This window comes from Narcine bancroftii, chromosome 3 (genome assembly GCF_036971445.1).
Source record: "Narcine bancroftii isolate sNarBan1 chromosome 3, sNarBan1.hap1, whole genome shotgun sequence".
In the NCBI taxonomy this organism is placed as follows: domain Eukaryota; kingdom Metazoa; phylum Chordata; class Chondrichthyes; order Torpediniformes; family Narcinidae; genus Narcine; species Narcine bancroftii.
In genome coordinates this window covers 249,202,966-249,221,379 of record NC_091471.1, presented here as the reverse complement: position 1 = coordinate 249,221,379, position 18,414 = coordinate 249,202,966, and the positions used below count along the sequence as shown (strand labels likewise).

General features: G+C 43.1%; 1 protein-coding gene across 3 annotated transcripts in view; it reads left to right on the top strand.

Moving 5' to 3' along the window:
* Positions 1-16,421, top strand: part of LOC138758501 (transportin-2) — a 37,256-nt gene extending 20,835 nt beyond the window's left edge. For all 3 annotated transcript variants that reach the window (XM_069927486.1, XM_069927487.1, XM_069927488.1), the window contains exons 11-24: positions 1,012-1,164; positions 3,046-3,271; positions 3,949-4,120; positions 5,451-5,537; positions 6,540-6,647; positions 6,922-7,080; positions 7,908-7,995; positions 8,686-8,784; positions 9,180-9,275; positions 9,586-9,661; positions 10,616-10,715; positions 11,107-11,181; positions 13,962-14,094; positions 14,724-16,421. In XM_069927486.1, coding sequence (XP_069783587.1) covers positions 1,012-1,164; positions 3,046-3,271; positions 3,949-4,120; positions 5,451-5,537; positions 6,540-6,647; positions 6,922-7,080; positions 7,908-7,995; positions 8,686-8,784; positions 9,180-9,275; positions 9,586-9,661; positions 10,616-10,715; positions 11,107-11,181; positions 13,962-14,069 — 1,547 coding nt within the window. In that variant the 3' untranslated portion in view covers positions 14,070-14,094; positions 14,724-16,421. The remainder of the gene's footprint in view (positions 1-1,011; positions 1,165-3,045; positions 3,272-3,948; positions 4,121-5,450; positions 5,538-6,539; positions 6,648-6,921; positions 7,081-7,907; positions 7,996-8,685; positions 8,785-9,179; positions 9,276-9,585; positions 9,662-10,615; positions 10,716-11,106; positions 11,182-13,961; positions 14,095-14,723) is intronic.
* The last annotated feature ends 1,993 nt before the right edge of the window (positions 16,422-18,414 follow it).

The window sequence follows — 18,414 nt, the reverse complement described above, 5'->3', positions numbered from 1 at the left end:
ATCTGACACTTACCACCAGTGGAGTGATGCTATTGCAATGTTTAAATACCAAATTACCTTTTAAAGGTTTTATTAGCATATTTTAAAATTAACCACCTTTGCAGAGCCAGCGCAGTCAGACTGGGCGGATGGACTCTGTGGGGGAGCGCTGAGACTTTGTTGATAACTAACAGGGCACAAGCAGGTTTCCCCCGCTGAACAGGCAGTGTCCCTCGATGGGCGGGCAGGGCTGATTTTAAATATCTTCCCATACAAAATATTTGTGATATTTTCATCTCTTCTGCAAAATGACAGAAGATTGTAAACTTCGTTTCTTTTCACAGTCACCATTTGCGTGGAGGTGAGCTGGGTTGTCAGACCAAGAAAGGTGGTAGAGAGTGCCTCAGGCCTGGCCAGGACACTTGAGTCAGAGCTGGCAGGATGGGAATAGGAATCACTGAGGAAGGGGGAAGATGCAGTGGAGTTGAGACTTCACTGTCAAGGTTCGGATTTTAGACCTTGAGCATAAGACTATTATCTCATGATTTTGAGGTGACATTTTTAAGTTTCAAATTGTCCTATACACTGGCATATACGATATTTGCTTCTGGTTAAAGGATCCCCAGATGGTGGGCTTGCTGGGTGACCAGCAATTTGTATTCCTATTGGGTGCTCTTGACAATGGTCTGCCAAATGGAGATATTTGGTTTGTTATAGCATCACCTCTAGTGAATGCTCTCTCTTGTCACAGGCCATTTGATTGTGATTCTGGAGTGCATTGCGTATTTTAGGTGCACGTACCAACTATGTCGCGGTGTGAAATGAAGAACGAACAAATGATCAGATGTAGTCGAGTCGAAGTTCAGTAAAAATTCAGTCACTCACAGCTTGTTTTTTTTAAAAATAAATTTTTAAATGGCTGTTTATTCTGGCAGGACCATGTACACACTGGTACAGCACATTCATCTTTACTGATATGTGTATAGTGTGGGGCATGTGGATGAGTGCTCATGTGTTACTCCTTTGCATTAGGGAAGTGCTCAGCTGCTGCATTGGATGTCTTGGCCAATGTATTCCGAGATGATCTCCTGCCCCACCTTCTGCCACTGCTGAAAGGATTGCTATTCCATCCAGACTGGGTTGTTAAGGAGTCTGGAATCTTGGTCTTGGGGGCAATTGCTGAAGGTATGATATAAATGTTAAGGTTTCAATAAAGTTTAATGGTGGAGAGTTCTGGGAGAGACTTTTATTTAAATAAATTTGTGAATCTGTTTGTCCTTGAGACCTGTGTTTTTGTGCCTGGATCCAACACGTTGCTAGTCCAGTCAAGCTTTTTAAATCTCATGTTATATGTTTGTGTGTAGAAGTATGAGGGGACATTTGAAGAGTGCTTGCCTCACCAGCAGCAATTGAGAGACACATAAACAGATGGGTTAAGTTTAACAATTTATTAACAATAACAGAATTATCTCAATAAAATTAACACCCAATCATAAACCTTTATGGCAACTGTACATTAACAACAGGTGTGTGTGGGAGGGAAAACCCAAGACCATTACAGTCCAAGATGCCCTAAAAGAAAACTCCCAAAACAAAACTTCAGTCAGTCACGTCAAGTCCGTCAGTCAAAAAGGAACAGCTCGCAGTGTCTGGGCTCCAGGCTTGGAATTAGTTTGGTTGTATGTTGGTCTTTTAGTTGGACATGGAGACAGATGGCTGTGATCACTGTAGACTTACGACTTTTTTAAGTTTCAAATATGGCCTCACCCACCTTTGATTTCTCCATATTGGAATCTTCTCCCAGTGACCTCCTGGTCACTACACGAGGTTCACACCTATGAAGCCCGCTTTAGGGTTAACAAGTGACCTTCTGTCACACAAGTTTTCCTCTCACGCACTGGGTCGTCAAATGACTCCTGTCGCACAAAGCCTTCCTCTTGGAAGGGGACTGGGGAAACCCAGGTTGGACGGGGTCACACTCTAGGTATCAGAGTGGTGCAAGCTGCTGTCAGGACAACAAAGCTGGCACCTGTAGACAAAGTAGCTCAGTTTCCTTTCTCCCACTGAAGCTACCAGGTGAGCACACTGACAATCGGTTAGGGACTGCAGTGCCAACACCCATGAACGAAGCAAAGCAGCTTCTGGTTTGCTGAAGCTGCCGAATGAGCGCACACACATAGACTGACTGACTGACTGCCCTCTGACTAACCAACCAGCCAGTTCTTCAACTGCTCCAGCGCATACCTTCAGCTCTCCCGAATGGTGGAGAGAGGTTGACTGCAGTGGGCACACTCTCCGCGAGCCCACCGGCTTCCACCGAGTGGCTCTCATGCTTCTGACAGCTGTCAGTTTCCCAGTGCTGTTTCAGCACTTCCCACGCAGCTGCCAGCTTTCCCAGCGCTACTTCACCGCTTCACAGCAGTGGTCCTCACCCTGATCCGAAAATAAAATTGTCCAGGGTCCATAACATGAGCATAGAAAAATGAGGAGAGATTTGATGAAGGTATTTAAAATTGAGGTATCTGGGCAGAGTAAATGTAGATAGGCTTTTTCCATTGAGGGTAGGTGAGATACAAACTAGAGGATATGGGTTAAAAGAGGAAAGGTTTAGAGGGAACCTGGGGAAACTTTTTCTCACAGAGTAGTGGGACTGTGGAACGAGCTACCAGATGAAGTGGTGAATCCGGGCTTAATTTTAATTTTTAAGAATTTGGACAGGTACATTTATTGGAGGAGTAGGAAAGGATATGGTTGGGGTGTAGGTCCGTGGGACTCGGGAGAATAATAGTTCAGCACAAACTAGAAGGGTTGAAGGGCCTGTTTCTATGCTGTAATGTTCTATGGGTTTATGCCTCAGTGAAGGAGTCCAAATTGATCAGGCACTAAAATGACATATTAATCTGATCTGTTCTTAATCTGAACATATTTATACATTTATGATGTGCTCTCTAGTTTAAAGAATTTTGCACCTTGCTCTCTGATCCTTCGAGAAATCTTCTGAGGTGCAACGAAGTTGTGGCTAATTGCACCATTGGATAATGCCTGAAGCTTTGTTCACACCTTCAGGTTGTATGCAAGGGATGGTTCCATACCTTCCAGAGTTAATCCCACATCTCATTCAGTGTCTTCCGGATAAGAAGGCACTGGTGCGCTCGATTGCCTGCTGGACATTGAGTCGCTATGCACACTGGGTTGTCAGTCAGCCACCAGATCAGTACCTCAAACCACTGATGACTGAACTTCTGAAACGAATCCTGGATGGAAATAAGCGGGTGCAAGAGGCTGCATGCAGGTGAGCTGGGTCTTCCTTTGAAGATGCAGTGCATCAATGCTGAGAAGATGCTAATTACTGATGTTTACCTTTATCTTGTATCTGTAGAGCTGTTCTTAGATCTTGAAGGCTGTCGTCAAGCCTTTTGCTGCTGAAGCCAGTTTTCTCTAAATGTTAATGAGTAGATAATTCTTTGGGCTTGGATGTACTGGGAGCAGCAAACACTTGCTGACTGCTATCCAATGATTCTTGTGGTAAAATAATATATAAATGATAGACCTTTGAGAGGTGCAGTGTCCTGCTGGGATTATTCGTGCAGCTAAAACACAATCTGGATGACAGGTTGGATTCTCCCATTCTGTCATTTAACAGATTTCAGGTGAAGAGTTCAAACCAACCCAACTTTGGCTGGGAAGTAATGTGCAGACAGGAGTAGGTTTTAGCACTTACAACTGCTGTGATAATCTGGACTTGTATCAGTACCTGAGAACTCTGAGGGTATACTCGAATCAGGATTCTGAATGAGAGCATGTATAAAGGAACCAGGCTTTTACCATGGGCAAGCCATTGATAGTTGGAGCAAACGAAATGGTTTGCTATAGAAGGAATAATTTCAATCACATAACAACTTAAATATTGAGTACATGAATTTCTAGTTACTTTCTGTTTTTGTCATCCTGAATTTCTTCTCCCCTTAGTGCATTTGCTACCTTGGAGGAAGAGGCCTGCACTGAGCTGGTGCCATATCTCAGTTTCATCCTGGACACACTGGTATTTGCCTTTGGAAAATACCAGCACAAGAATCTACTAATCTTGTATGATGCTATTGGCACTCTGGCTGACTCCGTGGGACATCATCTCAATCAGCCGGTAGGCAGTAGATGTAGTTGGGAAGGGAGTGAATTAAAGGATTTACTGCACAGAATTCACATGCTTCATGGTGGATTAAGGCCAGAACATTTGAACAATGTCAAATTTAGAATAATTAAAAATAGATTAAAAACTTGGGCCACTTAAAGTTGGACATATTTGCTTCACAAGCAGCCCTGTGGGACAATGTGCATGCCTCGGCAGCCCTGTGAGACAATGCGCACGCCTCGGCTGCCCTGTGGGACAAGCATAGCCATTGCTGTACCATTGCAATCAAGCTTAGGGCATCAACACTGTTAAATGGCATTGCCAACTACAATGAACATATCTAAAATGAGTAGTAAACTTCGTGACACTGCATCACAAGACTCTGGAGTGCCAAACAACACAAGTTTGGTTAGGATTAAGCAAACCCATAGTCAGTGAGTCAGATCAAAGCTTTAATGTCTTGGCAGGTCTAATCATGAATGATGGTGGAAAAATAGCAGATAGAAGGAGGCTCCAAAACACAATTCTCCACCTTTTCAGCCAGAAATTCAAATAAATCATCTATCTTGGCTTCTTCCTGAGATTCCACACCCCTCTCCCCCCCCCCCCCCCCCATTGTCCCCATTCACAGAAGCTAATCTGCACTAAAATCAATTCACATCATTGGATGCAGCAATGGCTCTGCATCCCAGCTACTTGTGGAACAAACTGTTCTTTTTTTTTCATTTAGACAGCACGGTTGCAACCCACGAGTCTGCCACCCAATTTACACCCCATTAACCTAACCTAACCCCCCCCCGTACGTTATTTGAATAGTGAGAGGAAACCAGAGCCCCTAGAGAAAACCCACGCAGACACAGGGAGAACGTCAAAACTCCTTACAGAGTGGGATTCGAACCCTGATCCGGCCCCAATCACTGGTGCTGTAAAGTTGTGCTAACTGTGCAGCCCTCTTATAGAACAGATGCACTGGTTTCGACCCAACAATAAGGAATATTTAACCAGATTTATGTCCTAGTCACAAACTCCTGGCTCATTCCTGCCCACATTAATGGGGGATATTGTGGCTGATATTGGGCACCGCTCATAGATTTTTATTCTGAGCCTTGGTCCTTTCTGCTGCTGAAATTCTGAATTTGCTAGAGCGGTAACTTGGTGCTGTTTGGTCAAATTGCCCCCAACCTCCAGGTCCCCTGGCTCTGTTCATTCTTGTTTTAGTACTAATAGAAAGTATATGAAAACGAAACATTTTGGTGTTCCTGCAGTCATCTGTAGAGTCAGCCTGCATTTTGTCAATCCTTTGTTGCAAGGTAGGATCTTATGATACGAGCTTCCTCTGCAGGAATACATCCAGAAGCTAATGCCGCCACTAATTCAGAAATGGAATGAGCTCAAGGATGAAGATAAGGATCTCTTTCCTCTATTGGAGGTGAGCGATGTCTGGGGTGGTATTGTGTTCCAGAGATGTCCAGAATTGTGCCATAGAATATGGAAAATGAATGGGTAAAAAAATAGGGAAGTTCAAAATTGGCACACCTTACTGTTCACCAATCACACAATACTCATTCTCAAGCAACCAGAAAATTCATTTATCCGGCATCTACCAATACCCATAGGTACCAGATACCAGGGTTTTTGTACTGTCTCAGTACTCTGTAAAAGATCCTAAATTTAAAATAGCAAAATAGAATTGAAAACTTGTTGCACAAGAAATATCTGACACATTGTCCTTCCTCTGACTTGTTCTCAAAGTTCTCTGCATATCCCTGAACTTTATTGATCTCTCACACCATTTATCATTTTTATCCATTGATTTTTGGTTAGACATGTCATAATATTGTCCTTGGCTCACTTTATTTTACATTAAGTTGATGCCTTGTCACTGAGCTGTACTCTTCTAAAATTACTTTTGACTTTATGGCATTTAAAATCTATTATAGCTTCCTGGTCAGGCTGTACTTTGGAACATATTTGTACAATTAAAAAGAATATGGAAGTACTAAGAAAATTGTTGGAGGAATGTAAAATGGTTGAATGCCCTCTTTCTATGTGCTTGGTATAATTTGCTTCCATCTCCTCCTTTATAAAGGCATGTTAATGCTTCCTAATTGTTAGTTATGGCACTAAAGTCACGTAGACAAGGAAAATTCCAAGATCCACCTTTAGCTTTTGCTGATCTCTCTGTAGTTGGAAAGAAGTGGGCCAAAGTTCTATTCACATTGGAAAGTCTACATATGAGGAATGCCGGGCTCCACAATAAATACTTGTCTTCAGCTGTTCTCATACAATGTATAACCCACAAAGATGGTTCCAGTGCAGAGGATGTTTTCATTATATTGAGCCTTGTTACCAGGGTGGTTGCACCGTTGGTACTTGCCATTGATCCTAAACTTCCTGTATTCAGTGATATTCATTGTTGCTTCTTCCTCAGTGTCTCTCATCAGTGGCCACAGCTCTGCAGAGTGGCTTCCTCCCATACTGTGAGCCTGTTTATCAACGTTGTGTCACACTTGTTCAGAAAACACTAGCCCAGGCTATGGTAAGGTGTTTGAATCCATAAAGAGCACTATTGGTGCCATACTCTTGGGTTTTGTTTTGGGATAAACCTTGTTTCATTTGCAAATTGTAATGCAGATGCTTTGCATTCACCTTTGCTGTGATGAATTAAAAGTGCAGACATTTGAATTCTGAACAAATTCTGTTGAATTTTTATTCTGAGTGCAACAGGTGCTGTTTTCAATGTACTCCGGGTAAGAAAAGGGATGTTGTGGACCAATCATTCTCCACTGTTGTCCTCTTACACTTGTTCTCAGATGTACAATACTCAACCTGATCAATATGAAGCACCAGACAAGGACTTCATGATTGTGGCCCTGGATCTGCTGAGTGGCTTGGCGGAGGGACTCGGTGGCAGTGTGGAGCAGCTGGTAGCTCGGAGTAACATCATGACTCTTTTATTTCAGTGCATGCAGGCAAGTGAATGGAAACCCCTCTTACAACTACTGCCAGACCTTTTGTGGCCTTAGTGTGTCTGATTGAAGTGCTGCCCACAATGCAGTCTCTGTTGCATGGTAGAGAAACATGCCGGCCAATCCCACAATGAGATGAATTGCTATGAGGGCTGTTTTTCTAAAATGATGGTAAGGTAAATGCCTGTGGTTTAATATCTCATCTGAAAGGGGGCACATCCAACAATACATAGTCCTTCAGTCATGGCTCTAATCTTACTTAACTGACTGAGATGAGTGTTTTCTTTTTGGCAGTGAGTAAAGGGAGAGTGGTAGTTGCTTCCTGAGCCTGATGCATCTGCTGAGTGACTCAAATTATTCTATCCTCTGGTAAAACACAAAAGTCTACAGACGCCGTGGTTAAAGGTTTTGGGCTTGGTGTATGTTGGATGTTTCTCAACAGCTGGATTGGTCACCAGTTGCCAAAAGGCTCAGATAATGCGTGATCTCGACGAGAATGGATATTAGTTATAGGTAGTAGAGATGGGTACAGTGAGTCATATCTTGAAGGTGGTTATGTATTTTAGCTCTATAAGAACATTTTGACCTGTTGAATTTATCCAGCATTGTGTTTTGACTTTTGTTCTCTCTTTTGGTTCTTTTAGTCATTTGAGTCTACATTGTTCCCTGTGTATGTTTTCTTTGTTGTAGCCCTTGGTTTAACATCAAACTGGTTTGCTTTTGATTGTAAGGGTGAACATGAGCAGTGTCGAGGAAAAGTGTCAATTGGTACAGTGTTGTGGTCCATGAGTTTGGGGTTTTCATTGATCTGTCTAGTCTCTTCTCTCCAGGACACCATGCCAGAGGTTCGTCAGAGTTCGTTTGCACTTTTGGGAGATCTCACCAAAGCCTGTTTCCAGCATGTTAAACCATGTATAGGTGAGTGTGCAGGCTTCAAATATCGGGTGTCAGTATATGTTGAATGTTTCTCAGCTGTTGGACTGGTCACCAGTTATTCAAAGACTTTGGATTTTGCTTGATCTTGGCCACCTTACTGACAAGAATGGATATTGATGATAAATAGTAGAGATGGGTACAATAATGGCACGTAAAAGACATTTGGACAGATACATGATTGATAGGAAAGGCATACGAACCAAAACATATTCATTTGACTAACTTAGACATGCACCTTGGTCAGTGTGGAGACGTTGAGCTTGTTTCTATGCTGTACAACTCTGACTCTAAGCTTGTGTGAAAATGCTGTGTTCAGCTCAGCAATGCTTCTGAATATTGCTGTGCATGTGGTTCACATTCATTTGGTGTGATCTAGATTTGCTTTAATATTGACTTTTTTGCAGTGGACACCGAACTCCTTTCCCTCCCCTGCTCCTGAGTTGGTCGTTTGACCTAGTTTCAAAGCTAGGAAGAATGGCTACCCTCTGTGTCTTGCCTCTAATAAGTGTTTCAATCCGACACAATGCCTTTTTTAATGCAGCCAATGGCAATAACTACTGAACATCTTCCATTGTTGTTTTTGGTTCTGTGGATGTGGCAATGTGTGAAGTAGAGCCTGTTTTTGCTGTTATGTTTAATATTTTGCTTTTGGTGTTTTCCCACTCCTTTCAGCTGAGTTCATGCCAATCTTGGGAACCAATCTAAACCCGGAGTTTATTTCTGTGTGTAACAATGCCACTTGGGCAATTGGGGAGATCTGCATGCAGATGGGTAAGTTATTTCTTGAGAGGGAGTCTGTTTTGAAGATTAGCCAAGAGCACTGAAGTTTGGGAGGTGTTGATTAAACTTCGTAAAATGTTGCCCATGTACGAAGGCCACCCATGGAGATGGCTGAATATTCTATGAAGAAAAAATATCCTATGAAGGGGGGGAAAACAGTATTTGACCTGCTGAGTTTCTTCAGTATTCTTTTTGAAATAAATTGTATTTGCTTCACTTTTGCATTGAAGGGAAAAAGTTGCAAGCCAAGGGTTACAATTTAAAGATTAATCTTAGTTGTGTCTTGTATTCATTTGTGAGGTTTATTTTTTACTGACTTAATTGTCCTGCTCTTGGTCAGCATTAGGGAATATTGAACACTGAATGTAAATCTTGCCCTTTTTCAGGTGCTGAGATGCAGCCATATGTATCACTAGTGCTGAATAACTTGGTGGAGATCATCAACAGACCAAATACTCCCAAGACTCTGCTTGAAAACACTGGTAAGAAACAAACTGATTTCTGCCAACATAGTCCTGTGTGAGATATTGGTGAACACGACAATGCATTTCCAAAACTGTCAAATGTATCTGCCTTCAAATTCCTTTACCAGTACTAACCACCACAGACTTGTTGGTCCCCATTCTAGTCCTTCTGCCTCTCAGGCAGGAGAGGCAGAGTGGTGGCTAAAGTCTTGCAAAGCTGCTATGATGATTTGAATCCTGAATTATTTTTTCTCCACAGAGTATTAACTGTGGGAAATAGTCCAAACGATTGTGTTAATATTTGCTGACATTTTCTGTTCCTCCTCAGCTATAACCATTGGACGATTGGGTTTCGTGTGTCCTCAGGAAGTAGCACCCATGCTGCAGCAGTTCATCAGGCCATGGTGAGTATTTCATTCACATACCAGGCCCTCTGCCTTCCTACAGTGCTTCCCAATCCTTGGTGCAATCGAGGAGTGAACTCTGGTCCAGGACCATCTTTAGGCATACAGCACAGTAACGGGGCCTTCCGTCCCTGAGCCTATGCCATCATATTAACCTACATCTCCCATAGGCTTTTTGAAGCGTGGGAAGAAACCAAAGCGCACGCACACAGGCGAGCGGAGAACATACAAACTCCTTATAGACATGCCAGATTCAAACTGGGGCTGCTCATGCTATAATTTCTTCTTTTTCTTCTTTGGCTTGGCTTCGCGGACGAAGGTTTTTGGAGGGGTATGTCCACGTCTGCTGCAGGCTCGTTGGTGACTGACAAGTCCGATGCGGGACAGGCAGGCACGGTTGCAGCGGTTGCAAGGAAAAATTGGTGGGTTGGGGTTGGGAGTTGGGTTTTTCCTCCTTTGTCTTTTGTCAGTGAGGTGGGCTCTGCGGTCTCTTCAAAGGAGGTTGCTGCCCGCCGAACTGTGAGGCGCCAAGATGCACGGTTGGAGGCGAGATCAGCCCACTGACGGGGGTCAATGTGGCAGGCACCAAGAGATTTCTTTAAGCAGTCCTTGTACCTCTTCTTTGGTGCACCTCTGTCTTGGTGGCCAGTGGAGAGCTCGCCATAGACCACGATCTTGGGAAGGCGATGGTCCTCCATTATGGAGACGTGACCCACCCAGGGCAGTTGGGTCTTCAGCAGCGTGGATTCAATGCTTGCGGATTCTGCCAGCTCGAGTACTTCGATGTTGGTGATGAAGTCATTCCAATGAATGTTGAGGATGCTGTAATAGTGTTGCGCTAACCGTGGCATCCTGTCTCTGCTTCCTGGGGTGGCCACACCTGGGGATCATAAATGGACCAGAGGTTTATGTAATATTGCTTTTGACTTCCAGCTGTGGCTTTATAATTCACAGGTGCACATCTTTGAGAAACATTCGGGACAACGAAGAGAAGGATTCTGCATTCCGTGGGATTTGTATGATGATTGGCGTGAATCCAGGGGGAGTGGTACAGGTAATGTAATATTCTTTGTGGTTTGCTGCCCCATGTGTAACTGAACCACATTGACAAGAATACCCCTAGTTTGGCGTTGATCTTCACTGATCATCTGTCAGCTCTTGCCCTTCATGGGGTTGAGGAGCAAAGCTACTTTTCCCTCTCTGTGTGAGAGATGCGAGAGGGAAGTGTGTGCTGGCAACTGTGATCAGTCAAGGGTTAGCCCTTTAGGGAAGGGAGCGTTGGGTGTACAAGTTCAGGGATGCTCCTTGGGTATTTATGGGTGAATGCAGAATGTTGGCATTTCCTGTTTTGCTATTGGATTTAAGCAACATCTGTTATGAGTATAGAAGGGATACACTCGGAGTTCAGAGTAATTGCTGAAAGATGAACAATTTGTTCCTTGTAGGACTTCATCTTTTTCTGTGATGCCGTCGCGTCATGGGTGAGCCCAAAGGATGACCTCAGAGAGATGTTTTACAAGGTAGGTGTTTGTCCTGTGGATTCCAGCTTCCTCCACCCCATTGTCTCTGGCTATTGATTGGCCCCTGCATCCACACCCCCCGGAAGGTGGTTGATGAATTCTTCTTTGATACTCGCAGCTTGTACAGTGGAATGGAATGTAGTCATCATAAGAGTGGCACAGAATAGGAGTATATGCCCCTCTGTCATATCGTGGGTATGGTTAAAATATCTCTACTTGTTGAATATGTTGATTCATTTGAATTTGTTGCACAGTTTAGCAGCTATATGTTGGGATCTCTAATAATCTGATTCTTCACTGAAGAAGATGATTCTTCACTGGTACTTGATATCATTACATCATCACAACGGGCCCTTTCAAACTGCCATGTAAAATGGGGTTAACAAGGCAATTTGCCCAGTTAGCGCCCAAGTTATGTGGCAGTTAGAAAGGGTCCAACCGGGTCCCTGACCGGGTCAGTAACCCAGTTAAGCTTACCTAGGTCTCATCCATGGCAGATTTGAAAATGAAAATGGCCGATCCGCTCATTCTGGTGATGTCACTGGGCAGCCAGCATCTGAGCATTCGGCATTACTTCTGGTGAGTGTCATTGCAGGGGTGGGATTCCCCCTTAAATCACTGGGTTGGCGATTTAATGGGTCGATCCCCATGCAATTTAAAAGGTGTTTCCAGCACCCGGGTCCCAGGAGGGCTACCCAGGTGCTGCAATTTAAAAGGGTGTTTACCCCACATGCAGGACTGATGAACTTCTATTATCCAGCCACTTGATCCAATTATTCATAGCCCATGTGACACAGAGTTGAGCCTCCATCTGTCTGAGGGCATACCCCTAAATCAGCTTTTCTGCCCTTGAAGCGCTTGTCCTGAAAGCCTTGTTCTCTTTCTTGTATCTTGTGGTTTTGCTTTCAGACTTCTCCCTGAGCGCTTTTCTCTACAAATGTCTCCTTTTATTTTAAAGATGTTCTTAAAGTCATATCATTAGATCAAATATTTGCCCTAACATTTTCATTGATTCTTTTGGGGAGTACCTTGGCTTGTTCTACCATGTTAAACACACAGCCAGGTCCATTTGTTGTATTCATAAAAATTGCAACATAAAAATTGAGTAAAATCCCCGGTATCTGGCACCTATAGGGATTATAGGTGCCGGATATGCAAGCTTTCTGGTTGCATGAGGCACACTCTTACAATGCCCAACTAATGCACCTGTATTAAAAATTAACAATTTAAAAGACAAACAGCAATGTAAAGTAATTTGAAAAAAAATTAGTATTGTAGTCCTTAATTATGTGAAGTTCAGTTTAATCAGGTAATTCCCGTAACTTACAAAATTTATATTCGAACCCCATGCGCAGTAACAATGATACTGTCATAATTAGCCTCCCTCCCCCAAGTTTATAGGTAAAGCCTGACTAATATAATTATAACTCTTGAGGAGACACTTTGGGAGAGTCGCCACAGCAGAAAGCGCGTCGGCCGGCTATTCATCCTGGGCACTGCCATTTTATTCAAACACAACTTTGTTCAAACAGCTGCTCCGAGCAAGGCATGACTGGGCACTCCGCTGGCTGAATGCTTGCTCCCAATTTCAAGGGTTTGTGTGTTGCTTTGGAGAACATTTAAATTTAGACCTACAGCACAGTAACAGGCTCTTTAGACCCTTGAGCCTGGGTCTACAACCCCCGGTATGTTTTGAACGGTGGGAGGAAACTGAAGCCCCCGGGGGAACCCACACAGACACGAGGAAAACATCCAAACTCCTTACAGCGTGGGATTCGAACTCTGGCCCCAATCACTGGCCCTGTAACAGCCTTGAGCTAACCACTATGCCAACTGTGCCTCTCTCTCCTTTTACAATTTTAAACTTTTATAGTTTTTTGCTGTTTGCTTGGGTTGCTTGAATTCCAGTTACTGGGTATTTTACTGTATAACACAATAAAATATGAAATGAGAGTAGACCAACTGGCCTGGTAAGTCTGCACTGCCATTCAATAAGATCATGGTTAATCCAGCTGTGGACTTAGCTCCACTTAGTCATCTGAACCCTCCATTCTATTACCAGTCAGAAATATTTGTCTGAAAGGAGGCAGTCTCTACTGCTTCATTGGGTGCAGAATTCCACAGAAAAGGTTCCTCATCTATCTTAAATGTACTCCCCAAAATGTTGAGCTTAATTCTAGTTCCTTTCATAAGATCTTCCTTCTCTTTCCCCCCCCCCCCCCCAAAGAACAGGGTGGCATGGTTAGCATAGCATTTAGCACACAGCACTGTTACAGCGCCAATGACTGGGACCTGAGTTCAAATCCTGCCCTGTCCTCAATGAGTTTATACATTCTCCCAGTATCTGCATGGGTTTTCCCCAGGGGCTCCGGCTTCCTCCCACCCTTCAAAACTTACCTGGAGTTGTAGGTTATTTGAGTGTAATTGGGCAGTACGGTTTCGTGGGCTAAAAGGGCCTGTTACCATGATATATGTCTACATTTACATTTTAAAATCCTCCTAAGCTCCAATCCATATAATCTCACAAACATAATCAGATGGAAGGAAATGAAGATCAGCTTCACCTTGCTCCCTTATTAGTGTGGTACTGATCCAGGATCAGAAATCAAGGCTGTGATGTGTGTAGATATAACTGACAACACTATCTGATTACCTTATCCATTCCTATGTGTCCCACTAAAGTTAAAGCTTGGTCCATAATGATTCTTGCATTGTTGTTAGAAGAGATCAGGTTAGAAGTTTAAATACTTTAAAGCATTGTATTTATCTCTACCTTGCAGATATTGCATGGGTTCAAGGAACAGGTTGGTGAACAGAACTGGCAACAGTTTTCTGAACAGTTCCCACCACTTCTGAAGGAGCGATTGTCTGCATTCTATGGCGTATAGCCGAGGTTAAGGGACATTGTGTCAGGTAAGCAAGCGTTCTGTGCCCAAGACTAATGAGTGCAAGGATAGGATCCAGTAGAATAACAAGACGAGGTGCTTTTCCACCTCTTATACATTGACCTGTCTTATCAAGTGTCAGTGATGTTTGGAACCTTGACTGAGCTGTTCATTTCCTGCTCACTGGCTTCAGAATGGAAAGTCGTCCTCAGAAGGAGTATCTAAATTAAAATGATTGGATGAGAAAATGTTGGAAATAGCATTTCAGGCCACATGGGAAGAGAAATGGTAACTTTTTAGGTCTTTGATATGAAATGTTAACTTTGTTTCTGTCTTCTTGTATGTGGCCTGTTTTGACTACTCATGGCATTTTCTGTTTTTATTTTGGATTTCCATCATCTGCATTTACTTTAATTTTTAGTCTGGGTATTAACAGCAGAAAGAAATCCCAATGCCTAATCCAAATCTGTCCAAGCAGTTCCTTTGATGGCCTGGATTCAGAGATTTGGTTGTGGGAGTGGGGGGGAGGGAGGAGTAATGGTGGCTGATAGCTATTATTTTTATTGCAGAGTTTAAACAATTTAATTTTTAATGTTTATTTACTTCTGTAATGCTCTGGATAAATACTAAAGTCTCTCTCTCTCTTTCTTTTGTCAGGTTTCTGTTGCTGGGAGGGCTACTGGGAAATCATCCACATCAAGGAGTTGCACTGCCCTGTCAATGGGGGGTTAGGGTGGAGTTTGTGGGACTTAAAAAAAACACCCCCTTTCTCTGGAAATATCAGAGGAGAATGCCTCTAAACCAGAGAAAATGGGATTAATTAGGCTGAAAGATCTTGCACGCCTTCTCTTTGAAGAGGCAATTGCCACTACACACGGGATAAACTAAAGATCCCGAGGGTCAAATCTTAGTTCGACAACTCGGGAGGGGGAAAAAATGAGTAGGGAAAATTTAAGGGGAAAAAAATTAAAATATCAGCAAGCTTAGTGAAGAATTCCAAACGATTTATAAAATTGGCTCGGCTTAAGCAGCCTTGTTCATCTAAATTTGGGTACCATCAAGTCTGATGCTTGTTCTGTGGTTTAAGAGTAGAAGTTTTTTTTAAAAAAAGTCAAATCATTTAAAAAAAAACACACATTAAAGCATAATGAGCTTTACTGTTGCATAGATACCCCATCAGTCATCTAAAAGAGTCACTGTTTCAAGCTAGACTGCATGGTGGTAAGCTCTAATAGTCTAGTGATTTCTTAATAGAATGTAACGAACCATAATGTGTGTGTAGACAAGGCTTCACTATCATTTCCAATGGTTTGTAATGGATTGGTCCAATGAGGAATGGCACTCAGCTTTCTGCTCCCCTCAGGCCCAGAAGTTCCAGGAAAGATCATCGGGGATTAGGGATGGGGAAGAGGTACTGGGTTTAAACCCTGTACCTTACTCCTGTAATGAAGCATGTCTGTACTGTCGGGCTCTAGCAATGCCCTGTTAAACGATGAATTGTTCAAGTTGGTTCCTAATTATTTTGAGTGATAATGTGCTGCTGAGCTCTTTTTAAAGAAAGTGTGTAAATTGAAATGGCAAGTGTTTAAAAAGAAACCTTTTTAAAAAAAAAAAAAATCTTGGTAGGACCTGTGGCTTTTTAAATGTTCTATAGTTGATTCTGTTTCTGAACTGCAGTTTGACACAGGTGTGCTACTGATGGAGATAGTTGCCCTTTACTGAGTGGATGAGGGACTAACTGCCATTAATGTTCCAGTGGCCACAAGCAGGTGAAAAATATATCTTAAATAGGTTCATGATTACTGTGGCATCACATTTGGTTCATGTATTGACTGAGATTTTGTGCTTGCAGAGGGGAATCCTTTCAATTGGGACTTGTGGCAATTTGTTCCCAACTTTTGGCAAACACTGGATAATGGTTTCACACTAGGAGTTCCACTTTTTAAACTTCTTGTTGTCAGAGTGGTTCAGTATTTGATCACTGTTGCTGGGTCCTCAATGTTTACACCCTACACACTGAAGACTTGACCCGACCATGGCACCGAGTAACCAAAAAAAACCCAGTTAATAACTCGTGGAGCAGCTTCAGCCCCAAGTCCTGATAATGGTATTGTATTTGTGGAGAAATTGATGTATTGTGATAAAGAATGTGTTTAAATAGTTTGTTTCCTCTCCAGTCACCGGTGACATTTAGTTCCTTGGAGCCCAAGGGCTCTCAATGCCTTTGCTGCTGTTTGTGAGCATTATACTTCTCCGCTGTCGAACTTGAACTTAGGTTGCCATGGACTCTTATCTCTGAAGCACACAGTGTGTCGTTAGTTTGGAATGGACCAAATAAAGATTTCCAATACTGCACCTGCTTTCCCCCAAAAAAATATTGGTGTTGAATCATAAAACAGGTGCAAATTCCTGTTTGCTGAATCTCTTTGGCGAGTTTATGAACCATTATTACAATATCCATTATTCTTGGATTGAGGAAGTCGCGGTGTTCTTTTCGAGCCTTTAACCATTCTGCTTTCACTTGGCAAGTTTGTGCCTTGAAGGAAATACTTTTGTAAATGTCTTTCAACAGTTAGGTGACATTTTAGGGACAGAATGATTAAAATCAATGGTTACATGTACCCAGACTCTAGGCATCTCCTAAGATGGGCAAAATCCTCTGGGCCTCATTCCTCTGGTCTCTAAGCTTAATGTGAATGATTTTCTCTCAATGGTATCTCCTAGTTAATGTGATAAGAAGACTGGACTGCAGGTGAGGACTTGATTTTCCTCAGGAATGATGAGTGACTGGTTCTAAGCTGTCCTGGGGATAGAGATCCTAAGAAAGCTCTGGCAATGGTGCATTTCCCAGGAGCATGGGCCCAGGCAATGAACTGCGTTAAACTTGGTGTTCGCAGGTGCTCCATGAACTTGCTGATGAACAGGTGGTAATTGATCAGGAGAATTTGGACCAATCTCAATTAGAAGTTTTTCATTTTGTTTATCTAGCCTGAATGTTGGAATTTTATTCCGTTTCTTTTTCCGTACCAGTTTGTTTTGTGTTTGGCTTTCTTCAAACGTACCCAGAAATAAAATCACTGGCTCTCACCCCAAGCAGGATATTTTTGTTAATTTTTGGAGCTTTGTGATTTTAGTTAGTACTATCTGGCTGTTGCAAGTCGCATATTCTTTCAGACCCTCATCTTGCCACAAGTACATTTGCCGCTGGGCTGGAGGATCTCAAACCTGACAGAAATTGACCATTTTTTTTGTGTATTGTCCAGTTCCTGGGAGTGGAATTCCCTTTGGGCAAAATATATGGAACTGAGCTGAGTTTTCCTGTAAGCTAGTCCCAATCAGCGATCCCCAACACTGGGATCAAGCTATATTGGTTTGACCTTGAGGAAAGTTGTGCTTTATGTTCCTGGCAATAGATTGTGTGTTAGTTGTGTCTGTTTTAATTTATTAATGTTTGTGCTTAGCTGTGGCTCTCTAAATAGCAGCCAGTAAGCGAGGTTGAGTGAATCTGTTGGAGGGTTTCTGGTGCTCCTTTGCCGTGACATCTAGGAGCAAGCTGATGGCTTTGTGGCTGTACCTCATGCTGAGCACTTGGGGACTGAACGTTGCATGCTCAGAATAGTGCATACCTTCCTGATCCTTCAATGCTATTCCTAGATGTGCGTAATCAAGATGGAGCCCAAGTGTATTGTCTGAGGACCTGAAATGAGAGGGGGGGTGGGGGGGCGGTAGGGATGTTGATGGCAGATTGAACAGATATCGCTGCTTTGGTTTTACCTGGGTGACAGTGAGGTACAGGGATAGGTTTGCCTCTTCGCTCACTGCCCATTTCCACAAGTGAGGTGACACAGTAAGAATCAAATCTTGCAACCAGGTCTCTGTGGTTGAAATGTGATCTTGGCTGTTTGATGGGTCCTGCCAGAAGCCATTGGAACAAGGCAGAAGTGGGCTTCCCCTCAGTGATCTACAGAACAGGTGTTTCTCACGGGGAGGGAGGCTGACGCAAAGTGGGAACTCACCTGGAAACCAGCATTTTTACAGGAGTCTTGGAGGAGTTGGAAACTAATTTGAAGTATAGATCATGAGTAAAAGGGAAGGAGGTGATAACCCACTAGAAAAACCTCAGGTTTCAAACCCCCTTTCCTAGCTGAGCATTTGCTGATGTGGGCTGCTTCCTGGTTATGCTGGGTACTGGTCTGACCAATGTGACTGACATTGGAATTTTGCTGCCCGGCGCAGAGCCTAGTCTTCTGGATGCAGTCGGTGGATCCTGTGCGTGGTTCAACTGGTCAGAGGATTGGCATGTTCTAGTTGGATTGGATTCTTGAGCCTGGGTTGGGTTGTCCGGTGT